This window comes from Ranitomeya imitator, chromosome 4 (assembly GCF_032444005.1).
Source record: "Ranitomeya imitator isolate aRanImi1 chromosome 4, aRanImi1.pri, whole genome shotgun sequence".
Lineage (NCBI taxonomy): Eukaryota > Metazoa > Chordata > Amphibia > Anura > Dendrobatidae > Ranitomeya > Ranitomeya imitator.
Window position 1 is genome coordinate 257,516,012 of NC_091285.1, and position 13,639 is coordinate 257,529,650.

The 13,639-nt window shown below is 40.7% G+C and overlaps 1 protein-coding gene across 7 annotated transcripts in view; it reads right to left on the minus strand.

Annotated features, from left to right (window-relative positions):
* NAV3 (neuron navigator 3) overlaps positions 1-13,639 on the minus strand; it is a 1,008,138-nt gene that overhangs the window by 215,122 nt on the left and 779,377 nt on the right. For 5 of the 7 annotated variants that reach the window (XM_069764542.1, XM_069764538.1, XM_069764539.1 and 2 more), the window contains one exon: positions 1,338-1,406. The exons of the other annotated variants lie outside the window; for them this stretch is intronic. In XM_069764542.1, coding sequence (XP_069620643.1) covers positions 1,338-1,406 — 69 coding nt within the window. The remainder of the gene's footprint in view (positions 1-1,337; positions 1,407-13,639) is intronic. 7 annotated transcript variants of the gene reach the window in all.

Genomic DNA, 13,639 nt, shown 5'->3' on the forward strand with positions numbered 1-13,639 from the left:
CATCTTAGAGATGCACTATTTCTGAGGCGGCTGTGAGCTAGTGTTTGTAGCCAGGAAGGCCAATATTCATGGTCCCTTCCTAGGCTATTAATTTCAGCCCGCAGCTGTCTGCCTAGCCTTTGCTCGTTATTAATTATGAGGGGACCCCACATCATTTTTTGGGGGTCCCCTCTATTTTAACAGCCAGTAAAGGCGCTAAGTATACATCTGTGAGCTGGACAGTACTGTTGGTTTACTTTAATTTAATGCAGGAATTAATATAGGGTCCATTGAACATAAGAAGTAGCTTAGCTCATAATGTAAAGTATAAAAATTAGCCCATTTGGTAAATTACACTTTTTGGCAAAATTGTATTTTCTTTTTAGCTGTGTCAAATATCAGTGTGAGCAATATGTGGTATCAAACTTTCCTGAAGGACACTGCACTCAGCCAGCTCTACACCGATAAGGGGCAAGAACCCTGAAACAGGCTGTCTGTAAATGAGTTTTCTGCTTGACATTTATAACTAGTCATGATGTAAGCATTGTTAAATTGTCAGACATTGACTTTCGGGTAGCTACATCTACCATTTTGTACATGAGGGATGCTTGTGGGATAATACATTATCGCTGTCACAGGCAATGAGGACCAGAGGAGTAAGCATATTTCATATTGTTGGTTTTATTGTTGAACTAAAGCTTTGGTAACACTTATAATACATTTATATATCAAATGAATGTTATCAGTACATTCAATTATAAAAAAATGAACAATGATAAAAAAAATTAAAGGATGTTACATACACCACAGCCCCAATTAATTAAGACGCATTGGAATAAGATGTGAGGTGAGCGGCAGCGCCTCTTATTGCATTTGCATTTACCCTAAACCCTATAACTGTCTTGCGCCACTACAAGAAATGTTACTTCAGTCAGTGGTTGGAATTCATTTTTGGCATAACTTACGCCACTTTCGTAGGATAAATTATGATGAAATTGTCAGATTGACTTTAACACACCATGTCCAAGTTTTACCCATCTTCCTTTCTTAGTGTCAAGACGCCCTAAGTCGCTAAATATTTGAACAATTTCGAGTTGCTTAAAAATTATGCCACATTTCAAGAGTATTTTACACCAGAACTTCGTTGAATACTCCTCAATAAATCATGGCGTGTAGATATGCTGCAATAATTAATAAATGAAGAGAGTCACACTGGTCATGATTGGTTATTATGAAGAAAGCTATCTGGCAGCTCAGCTTAGTTAATGGATTTGCTTCTATTCTGTTGTGTCTGTGGAATAGGACACAATTATACATGGCCATCACTAGCACACAATAAATCAGAGGTGTCAACTGACCTAGTAGTCTTTTTTTGACTTGTTGCAATCCCACTGTGATTAGACTGAGTTGCATATCTGGCTGCCAGACTGTGTGAGAAGAAACAGAACAATTAAATAAAAGCATTGAAACATCATGCACAAAAACTTAACACCGACCAGGCATATGGATGACAAGAACAATGCACATGACAACATACATAATGGTAACCACTATGTTTAAGGCAATGTCTGCAAGTAATGAACATCCAGTTACAATGAGATAACAGTGAGTAACATATTGAAAATTCAACGTACAACAGACAAAAAACAAAGACAATACACTGAAAAGCCACGAGTTACAGACATTATAATGGAATAGTCTATTTGGATGCATGAATACATATTAGCTACATGTACTGTTGATTTAAGAAATATTCATTTGCAAGTAGAGTGCGGTTTAGGAAAATGTGAGGATCAGTGCGTGCACATAAAACATGGCAGACCTACACTATACACAGTGGCACATATAAGGATCCATTTACAAGGTCCAACAGGTAGTACGATGTGACGGCCAATCGGTATACTTTACCGATTGTCGGTCATTTGAATGCCTGTTTACATAGGCAGATCAAAGTGAGCAATGCGCACTGAGCGACATATACTAGATTGCTCGGTACACGTAGGCTGCCATGGTTCTCAGCAGTGCAAGTCCTCTTTACACAGGACAATTCCCAGCCAAATATGATGATCTTTTACGAAAAAGATTGTTTCGCCCTTGAACCATTCTGATTGTTCATCAGGTGATCGGAAGCCAGTAAGATAATAGTTAAAAAACAGGGTTTTTAGCAACACTCTTTCACAACTGTCCTTCAGTGTAAATGAAGTGTTAGACTTGGGCTACACTGTGTTTGGCCACAACGCGAGTTGCACAACTAAAGTTCGCTAGGTGTTATTGCTACATTGCAGTGCAGTGCATTGCAGTGCAATACAGTGAATGGTGTCTCCTTATGACCATAAAGGTAATGCAGCCGTGAAAAGCAAGATACTAGAAGTCCAACCAAGTCAGATTTTTTGCCACTTATTTGTCACAGACGCAGTACATCAAGGTCGCAATTGGACTCCATTCACTGCGATGTAGCAATACCACCATTGAATTCGGTCAAGCAAAAGGCATCGATGCCAAAGACGCTATGCTGCACTAGAAACTGGAATTATTTCAATGTGCAAATATTAAAATAATTGGTCACTTAGGTGTCTCCAAATATAATATTTATATATTTATTGAATATGTGCATTTTTATATACATAGCCATAAAATAACAATTCTGGGGCCTCTTTGCTTAGAATTGTGAACTGCACTGTTCCTCTTTTATCTCTGTAAGAAATGTATATATAAAATACCCATCTTCATAAATATATACTTTTTCATAAAGGGCTTGTAAATTCTTAAATACAAGAAATTTACTGATGATCATCATCTTCAGCCGTTCTTGAGATATTAGCACTTTTCATTTGCTTACAGAGGTGTCCAGAAACCTAGGCAATGGGTAGTAACAATAGAATTAAAGATCCCTATTTCCTAATTGCAAAGTTGCTTGTTTTTACAAGTACTTAGCAATATCACCCACTTAACAAGATGATAATAACCGTTTAATTAAGAATGCAATTTTTAAGGAATGGTAGGTCCACTTTACAAAATGAAAGCTGAGCTCTGGTTGTAAAAGGCAACAAGACAATAATAAAACACGGGTTTTGTTCTGCACATTAGGGTTACCCTTATTTTACTAGAAAACATTTATTCAATATGTAACAGAAAGTCCCTTTCTGTCGAATTTCTTGGTAAACACATGACATAAGAAATGGAAATCACCTCTTGTTTTTCAGTGGGATTGTGACACTAGAATTCTGACCCATGCAATTGTGTGCAAAAAGTGTTATACCTAACTCTTGTTTAAAAAAAAAAGATGTCTGATGTACAGTATGTTGCTTTGTCACTGGAAAATAAGACTACTGCAGAGAAGGCGAGGAAGCTGTGGACAGAACCATAGGTGCAAACTGGGCAGCTGCACAGGGGCCTAATAAATAAATGGGTACATCCCTACTTACAAGGCAAAAAAAAACAGTGCTAAAGGCTTACGAGCAACACCGCTTTGGAAAAGATCATAAAATGATCATATTGGGAACACTAAAAAAAGAGTCCATGGTGAAACTAAAAAAAACGGGGAAAAAAATACTAATGAGCAGCCAAAATAGGACAGCAGCAAAAACTGTCCACTTGTGACATGGTGACATGTCCTCTTTATTATAATTTATTGTGACGCCATTGACCTGGGGCTGGCAGAGCTCCTACCACGCAGCCAGGGGAAATGTGTTGGCTCACACTTATAGTAAGGACTAATTGCGCGGCTATGGTTCCAAAAACTACAGTGACAATTAGCAATTTAGTGTCATGGATGAAGATTTTACAGGGCGCTTACGTCTAAGGATTCTTGACCCAATGTGGGAACTGAAAAGGTTAAACAGCCAAAAACACCCCTATAATCTCCAGTGATATAACTGGTATTGTTTTATTGACTGTGATACAACAAAACAAACTGTAAAAATTAAAAATCGGAAGACAATAAAACCTGATAAAACACTACGCATTGCGGCCTTGTAGGCCTTCATCAGGTAATCAATTTAGTGTTACAACAGACAATCACTTTATTTTTCAAAGAATGAGCTGCTTTCCCCACAAATTTACACAGCAATTGTAATCGCCAATCAGTATTGTGGTGGAAACAGCCATTTCACTGCCCAATCATGTGATTGTTTAACAAGCTATTAAAAGATATGCAGAAGCGACTTTAAAACCCTCCATTTGGCCTTATCCGAAGAATTCTTCGCAGATTAGTAAGGTTTTTACTGAATTAGAAATAAACTTCCTCTTATCTTGGAGGAAGCATTTATTGCCAGTAAATATGTGTAAAGTACAAGAATACTAATAATGTACATAATGTGTGTTATAGTCAGCACCTTCCAGGGCTGCTGGTTTTTATCACAATGTATAAAGAACATGAAATTACTGGATATAAAAGTTTCAGGTTTCCTCCAGAAATAAAGCTTCATTTTTTACCACTTACAGTTTGTTCTTCACAGTTTGTATTAACAGTACATAATGAGCGTCACAATATATCTTACAAGTTTCACACCTGATAAACTTCAGCTCAGGCTACATATTTTGACATAATGCAAACGTGTAGGTGCCATGCATATTGTAGATGCTGTCCACTGATGATCTATTGCTAGGATAGGTCATCTATGTCTGATGGGTCAGGGCCCAATTCCCAGTACCCATGCCAAACAGCTGTTCTCAGTGTCAGCGATGGCTGGAGCTGATCAATTGTTGGTCCTCATAGAGAGAACTGTGGAGTACCTTCTCATTACAAGAGTTGCACATAAAAGGGTTGTCCAGAACTAAAAAAAACTGATTTACACTTGTCAACATTAAAATTGCCACATCAACAAAGAAAAGTCGTGAAATTATGGAAATTATTGGGTCGACAGAAATGTTACTCATATGCAAATTATGAAAAATGGAATCTAAATTTGCAAAACATCTAAGTGTATTCAATATTAAGTATGAAGCTCAGGCATAGAGCTACGCACACTGTCATGTTACCATTGAGGTCATTAATGATTGATGAAAGTTCTGCCGCGCCGAATGCACTTGGGCACACACTTGGCAATGCAAATCATCAAGATCTGCTGCTAGCAGCACCCTTTGCAATTGCCAACCAATGATGTCTCAGATGTGCAAAATGAGAAACTTGTCCAAGGACACAGCAGGCGTTGGTAGCACATTTACGACATGCAGGCTGCTCACAGCAGCAGAAGCAACCTGTGGCATGGCGTTTTCATGTTGAGAAACATTACTGGGACACTATGCAGAAATAGCCATATTGCTGGTTCCTTGACTGATCCATTCTGCGCTGTAAATGAAATTGGACGTGACATACCAAACCTAAAGTGTAAAACAATATCTACACAAACCATCGGAAGGCATTTGCATGAAATTAGGTGACAAGTCGGATGTCCATCTATAGGAGTTTCATAAACAACACGCTGACCACTCCCAAAGACTTTCATGATGCAGGTCAAGACAGATGTGGAGGCTGAAATGGAAGTCTATCCTCTTCAGTGATGTGTCCCACTTTTGTTTCCATTGCAAAGATAGCTGGAGATTGGTCTAGATAACACAATGGCAGCAACATGAAGAGGCCACCATGAGAGAAAAGTCACCAGTCCTACTCGTGGGCTTACGGTGTGGGCTGACATAATGGAAGGTAGACGGCATGTTGCTCATACTAGTGTTATCAGTGTTGTAGAATATTACTCAGACACTCACTAATAACCTCACTTATAACATGCCAAGGCATGTAAGTGTTTGTATTCTATTTCTTTCAGTAGTGTGCATTAAATTTAGATGTTTTGACAATTTTGTCTCAATTTTTTCATTATTTACATATGAGTAACAAGTCTAACTATATCGTGATTTTCATAATTCCACGACTTTCCTTCTTAGTGAAGGAATTTCAGTATTAAAAAGTGAATTTCCAAATAGGGATAAAAGAATCACAATTTGTTTATATTATAGGACATTCCATTTAAAGGGAATTTAGCAGCAGATTTTTGCTATCTAATCTGAAGACAGAGACAGCATGAGGTAGGGGTTTAAACACAGATTTCAGCCATGAATCTCTTATGGAGCTCCATGGTTTTGATTGCTTGCAGTGATTGTTTTAGCAGCAGGTGCTCATCATTGCTGTGACTAGCTGGTCTTTGTACCCTGGTCCCACAAGCCCCCTCCTATGATAAGCACCTCACTGTCTATGGGCTTTGCACATGGAGAGTCTGATGTGGGCGGGGTTAGGTTTCTCAGCTCCGCTTCATGCTAAATCTTAAATCCCTGTGTGAGAATGGCTGCACCCAGTAATCTAAGTAATACATTGATGGATTCAGCTTCTCTTTTTCTACATTAAACTGCTCTCAGATGAGGGAGCAAAAACCTTGATGATAGATTCCCGTTAACCCCTTAAGCCCCGAGGGTGGCTTGCACTTTAATGACCCGGCCAATTTTTACATTTCTGACCACAATCCCAGTGATTCTGACGTAGTTTTCTCGAGACATATTGTACTTCATGATAGTGGTAAAATTTCTTTGATATTACCTGCGTTTATTTGTGAAAAAAATGGAAATTTTGGCAAAATTTTAAAAATTTCGCAATTTTCCAAATTTGAATTTTTATGCCCACAATTTTTATGTCACACAAAATACTTAATAAGTAACATTTCCCACATGTCTACTTTACATCAGCACAATTTTGGAAACATTTTTTTTTCTTAGGGAGTTATAAGGGTTAAAAGTTGACCGGCAATTTCTCATTTTTACAACACCATTTTTTCGGCGTGCACCACATCACATTTGAAGTCATTTTGAGGGGTCTATATGATAGAAAAAAGCCAAGTGTGACACCATTCTAAAAACTGCACCCCTCAAGGTGCTCAAAATCACATTCAAGAAGTTCATTAACCCTTCTGGTGCTTCACAGGAATTTTTGGAATGTTTAAAAAAATGAACATTTAATTTTTTTTCACAAAAAATGTATTCAGCTCCAATTTGTTTTATTTTACCAACGGTAACAGGAGGAAATTGACCCCAAAAGTTGTTGTACAATTTGTCCTGAGTACCTCGATACCCTATATGTGGGGGTAAACCACTGTTTAGGCGCATGGCAGAGCTCGGAAGGGAAGGAGCGCCATTTGACTTTTCAATGCAAAATTGGCTGGAATTGAGATGGGACGCCAAGTTGCTTTTGGAGAGCCACTAATGTGCCTTAACATTGAAACCCACCACAAGTGACACCATTTTGGAAAGTTGACCCCCTAAGGAACTTATCTAGATTTGTGGTGAGCACTTTGACCTGAAAAATGCTTCACAAAAGTTTATAATGTAGAGCCGTAAAAATTAAAAATTATATTTTTTCACAAAAATGAACTTTTCGCCCCCAATTTTTTAGTTTCCCAAGGGTACTAGAAGAAATTGTACCCCAAAAGTTGTTGAGCAATTTGTCCTGAGTACGCGGATACCCAATATGTGGGGGTAAACCACTGTTTGGGTGCATGGCAGAGCTCGGAAGGGAAGGAGTGCCATTTGGCTTTTCAGTGCAAAATTGGCTGGAATTAAGATGGGACGCCATGTTGCATTTGGAGAGCCCCTGCTGTGCCTAAACATTGAAACCCCCCACAAGTGACACCATTTTGGAAATAGACCCACTTAGGATCTTATCTAGATGTGTTGTGAGAGCTTTGAACCCCCAAGTTTTTCACCACAGTTTATGACGCAGAGCTGTGAAAATAAAAATTCTATTTTTTTCCACAAAAAATTATATGTTAGCCCCCAGTTTTGTGTTTTCCCAAGGATAACAAGAGAAATTGGACCCCAAAAGTTGTTGACCAATTTGTCTTGAGTACGCTGATACCCCATATGTGGGGGGAACCACCGTTTAGGCGCATATCAGAGCTCAGAAGGGAAGGAGCGCCATTTGGAATGCAGACTTAGATGGATTGGTCTGCAGGCGTCACGTTGCATTTGCAGAGCCCCTGATGTACCTAAACAGTAGAAAACCCCCACAAGTGACCCCATATTGGAACCTAGACCCCCAAAGGAACTTATCTAGATGTGTTGTGAGAACTTTGAACCCCCAAGTATTTCAATAGTTTGTGACGTAGATCCGTGAAAATAATAAATTATTTTTTTTCCTACAAACATGTTTTTTTAGCCCCCCAATTTCTATTTTCTCAAGGTTAACAAGAGAAATTGGACCCCAGAAATTGTTGTCCAAGTTATCCTGAGTACACTGATACCCCCATATGTTGGGGTAAACCCCTGTTTGGGCGCACGGGAGAGCTTGGAAGGGAAGGAGCACTGTTTTACTTTTTCAACGCAGAATTGGTTGGAAATGAGATCGGATGCCATGTCGCGTTTGGAGAGCCCTGATGTGCCTAAACAGTAGAAACCTTAATTCTAACTTAAACCCTAACCCAAACACTCCCCTAACCCTAATCCCAACCACATCCCTTACCCAACTCCAACAAACCCCTAACCCTAATCCCAACCGTAAATGTAATCCAAACCCTAGCCCCAGCCCTAACCCTAACCCTAATGGGAAAATGAAAGTAAACAATTTTTTTAAATTTTTGTTATTTTTCCCTAACTAAGGGGGTGATGAAGGGGGGGTTGATTTACTTTTATAGTGGGTTTTTTAGCAGATGTTTATGACTGGCAGCCGTCACACACTAAAAGACGCTTTTTATTGCAAAAAAAATTTTTTGGCATTACCACATTTTGAGAGCTATAATTTTGACATATTTTGGTCCACAGAGTCATGTGAGGTCTTTTTTTGCGGGACGAGTTGACGTTTTTATTGGTAACATTTTCGAGTACGTAACATTTTTTGATTGCTTTTTATTACGATTTTTGTGAGGCAGAATGACCAAAAAACAGCTATTCATGAATTTCTTTTTTTTGGGGGGTGGGGGTGTTTATACTATTCCGCGTTTAGTAAAATGGATAAATCAGTTTTATTCTTTGAGTCAGTACGATTACAGCGATACCTCATTTATATCTTTTTTATGTTTTGGCGCTTTTATACGATAAAATCTATTTTATTGAAAAAATTATTATTTTTGCATCGCTTTATTCTGAGGACTATAACGTTTTTATTTTTTCGCTGATGATGCTGTATTGCGGCTCGTTTTTTGCGGGACAAGATGATGTTTTCAATGGTACCATGGTTATTTATATCCGTCTTTTTGATCGCGTGCTATTCCACTTTTTGTTCAGGAGTATGATAATAAAACGTTGTTTTTTGCCTCTGGTTTTTTTTTTTTACGTTGTTCACTGAAGGGGTTAACTAGTGGGACAGTTTTATAGGTCAGGTCATTACGGACGTGGCGATACTAAATATGTGTACTTTTATTGTTGTTTTTTTTTATTTAGATAAAGGAATGTATTTATTGGAACAATATTTTTATTTATTATTATTTATTTAGGATTTTTTTTTTTACACATGTAAATATTTTTTTTTTACTTTTTTACTTTGCCCCAGGGGGGGGACATCACAGTAAAGTGACAGATCGCTGATCTGACACTTTGCTGTGCACTGTGTCAGATCAGCGATCACACAGCACAGCTGGGAGGCTTCCTGGCGTCTGCTCTGAGCAGGCGCTGGTAAGCCACCTCCCTGCAGGACCTGGATGCAGCCCCGTGGCCATTTTGGATCTGGGGCCTGCAGGGAGAAGAAGGGTAGGAGACCCTCAGAGCAACGCGATCACATCGAGTTGCTCTGAGGGTCTCAGGGAAGCCCGCAGGGAGCCCCCTCTCTGCGTGATGCTTCCCTATACCACCGGAACACTGTGATCATGTTTGATCGCAGTGTGCTGGGGGTTAATATGCCGGTGGCGGTCCGTGACCGCTCCTGGCACATAGTGCCGGATGTCAGCTGCAATAGTCAGCTGACACCCGGCCGCGCTCACCCCGTGAGCGCAGCTGATTGCGCTGGACGTACTATCCCGTCACTGGGAATTAAGTCCTAGATCACCTTGATGGGATAGTACGTCCAATGGAATTAAAGGGTGAAAGAGAACCCATCGTGTCCACATGCACTATTTTTCTGCAGAAAATGGGTTATCTGTATGTAAGTCGTGTTAAAAAAAAATTAGGCTACCTAACTGGAGCAGCGGCTATGGGGAAAAAATAAAATTATATTCTCTCTGTAGTTGCTTGCTTTCAGTCAACTGGGTGGTGCAGGGAGCGGTTACAGTCACCGTTCACTATACAGGTAGCATGGCTGTAATCAATACCTGGAATCTGCATTGACAGCGTGCTCTGTCAGTCAAAGTGCAGAGGAATAATTACAGCGCACTCATCACTGTATAGTGAGTGCTAAGTGACTGGCATTGAGCAGCTGCAGGGAAGATATAACTTCATTTTCTCCCTGTAGCTGCTGCTTCAGTTAGGCCATTCAAATAAGTTTTTAAAACAGTTTACCTGCAGAATAATTAGATTAACTTGTGTTTGAGACTCGAGAGATTGAAATAACAAAAAAAAAAAAAAAAACTTTAGTAACCCTTTAATATGAATGCATCTGCAATGGGCAATTCTGTCAAAAGAACGGACCTTATGATAGTGGTTTCTGCATAACAATGATACTTTTACCCAGAAAAGAGGTTCCTTAGAGTTAAATGACTATTAGATATCTAGCAAGACCTTTTTAAACCACAAGGTGCAATGGTGTAACAAACCATTGCATGTAATAGAGAAAATCTAGAAACCAGAAATTAATGGTAAAAGTTAACCCCAGCTATATGTATTAAGGTCCCATACACATTAAATAGCTGTCGGCTGAATAATGCATCGGCAGGCAACTATCTCAGTAGACTCTCTCATTCAGAGGAGAGGTCCTTTAGCTGAACACTACTGTGTTCTCTATTAGAAAGCTGCTGTGGTGCCCCAGGGTCCTGGTTGTCACAGTAATGTTGATTTCCCCACGGGGAGAGTGATGTTACGTTTGGAGGCAATGAAGGAGAACTCTTTGTCAGGTAACACAATGCATGCAACATGCTCACACTCCAGACCAGAAGGGGGAGCTCTAAGCCTGTTTAAGGTGAACTCCAATATAAGAACATTCTGATCTGGAGGGAAAGAGTTCAGTTCCTGTCAGAAAGACAGAGGGAAAGGAAGCAGAGGAGCCCTGTGGCCTGAAGAGCTGCAGCTCCTAGGAAGAGACACACAGAAAGCAGAACTGTATTGCAGCAAGCGTGCAGGAAGTCAGAGCAAAGGAGAGGATACCAGAAGGGGACCAGCCCTGTACAGGCTGCCTCCTTCTGAGGCACAAAATCCTGGTAGCTGGCAAACCGAGGGAGTAAGGACCTTTATGCTTTACTTCAGAGACCAGCAGGACAGCTAATTGCAGGTTACCTGTCCGCACCTACACCCAGGAGGCACGGTGGCACCCCTCAGAGGCTGGGGCATGCTAGCGTCCCTACAAACAGCCTCAATTCACCAGTCATACGGGTATTGTCCTATCCGACTACGGGAGACATCTGTGAGACCCTTATGTGAAGCCATAGGCAGTAAGGGACTACATCACTACAGCACAAGGGAAGGCTACTGATTTCCACCTGGACAAGGGGACCTAGGACTTGCCTCCAAACCGGCCAGACTCTGCCTGCCCTGTGATCTGGTGCCCTGGACTGTGGATGCTGAAGCCTTCAGTAAAGGTAAAGAGACTGCAACCTTGTGTCCTCGTTCTTCTCTGCGCCTCTCACCATCCACCATCTACACACTGGGAAGCCCTGGGAATATTCTTCACCTGTGGGAAGGTATACCATCTAGCTGCCATAACATCACCCCAGCGGACCCCTTAAAGCAGCGTCTGTCACCCTGACCGAATACCACAGGTGGCGTCACGAACATTCCCCTTAAAGACCTTTCCCTTTAATATGGACATCCCAGGGCCACGGACCGGGTCACAGCCACCGTGACATCCCTCCGTGAACCGAAGGACCCAGTACCGAGTACCCCACTGCCCTTGGGGGGCGATCCACTGCCAGCTGACATATCATCTGGGGGCTTATCTCTGGAAGAGCAATATGGTTTGCATATCAGACATGCATGATCGGCTTATTCCGCAACTATTAGTCAGCTAGTGATCCCATACATATGAGACTGTTGGACTAACCTGTTGTAATTGGCATGTTGGGCCAGCATTAATCTAATGTGCATGGGGGCCTTTATAGTATTCAACTTTATTTAACCAAAGGAGTTATTATCTGTATTTCACTAAACTTGAAAAAGTCAGATCTCACATATGACTTTGACAGTTTTGTTTATCTGTAATCAGAACAGATAAAACATAGATAGTCTCCGACATAACAGTCCCAGTTTTGTAGTTACTACTCTACTAATTATGTAGCTGAACAAAAACTTTCCTTTACTCTTCATGTTTACATTATGAGTTAGTTTTTGTGTTCAGCAGTATGGTGCAAATTCTCCAACAAAGCAATGCAGAGCTCCCATATAGAACTGCTATCTGGTTATTGGACAATCTCAGACTACCTATTCTTCATGTGCATGAAGGGGAAAGGCGGAGTAAGAATGAATTTACACTAGCCTTTAATTGGGAACACGTATTACTCATTCCAGATTATCATCCTGCCTAAACATGCTGCCCATTAAGCCCGTCATACACATTAGATGGCTGTCAGCCAAACGATGGCTTAGCCCCTTTTGTACATCCAGCAGTCACCTCAGCTGGATCTCCAATACAAAGAAGCACTCGTTTGGTCGAGAGCTCCTGTGCTCTGTAAGAGAGGCGGCTGCGGTGGTAGATCATTTCCAAGAGAGCAAAGTGAACAACATTCTCAAATCAGACATGCTTGTAACATCTTCCCCGTCAATTAGCTGTCTGGCTGAACAAGTCAATATTGGCGAGTTCGGCCAATATTAGTTTAATGTGTATGGGAGCCTTCACCTGATGAGCAAGAAAACTTGTGTGAAAAAGTTTCAGAGTTGTTAACCCCTTTCTGCCATTAGACGTACTAATCCATCCATGTGGGGTGGGCCCTACTTCCCAAGGACGGAATAGTACGTCATAGGTGATCGGCCGCGCTCACGGGGGGAGCGCGGCCGATCGCGGCCGGGTGTCAGCTGCTTATCGCAGCTGACATCCGGCACTATGTGCCAGGATCGGCACAATATGGCCGCGGCATCCGGGTCCTGCAGGGAGGGAGGTGGCTTACCAAGTGCCTGCTCAGAGCAGGCACTTGGTAACGCTGCAGCGCTCTGAGACAGATCGGTGATCTGTCAGAGTGCTGTGCAAACTGTCAGATCACTGATCTGTATTGTCCCCCCCTGGGACAAAGTAAAAAAGTTAAAACATTTTTTTACAAGTGTGTAAAAAAAAAAAAAAAGATCCTAAATAATGAAAAAAAAAAAATATATATATATTATTCCCATAAATACATTTCTTTATCTAAATAAAAAAATAAAAAACAATAAAAGTACACATATTTAGTATCGCCGCGTCTGTAACGACCCGACCTATAAAACTGTCCCACTAGTTAACCCCTTCAGTAAACACCGTCAGAAAAAAAAACGAGGCAAAAAACAACGCTTTATTATCATACCACCGAACAAAAAGTGGAATAACACGCGATCAAAAAGACGGATATAAATAACCATGGTAACGCTGAAAGCGTCATCTTGTCCCGCAAAAAACGAGCTGCCATACAGCAAC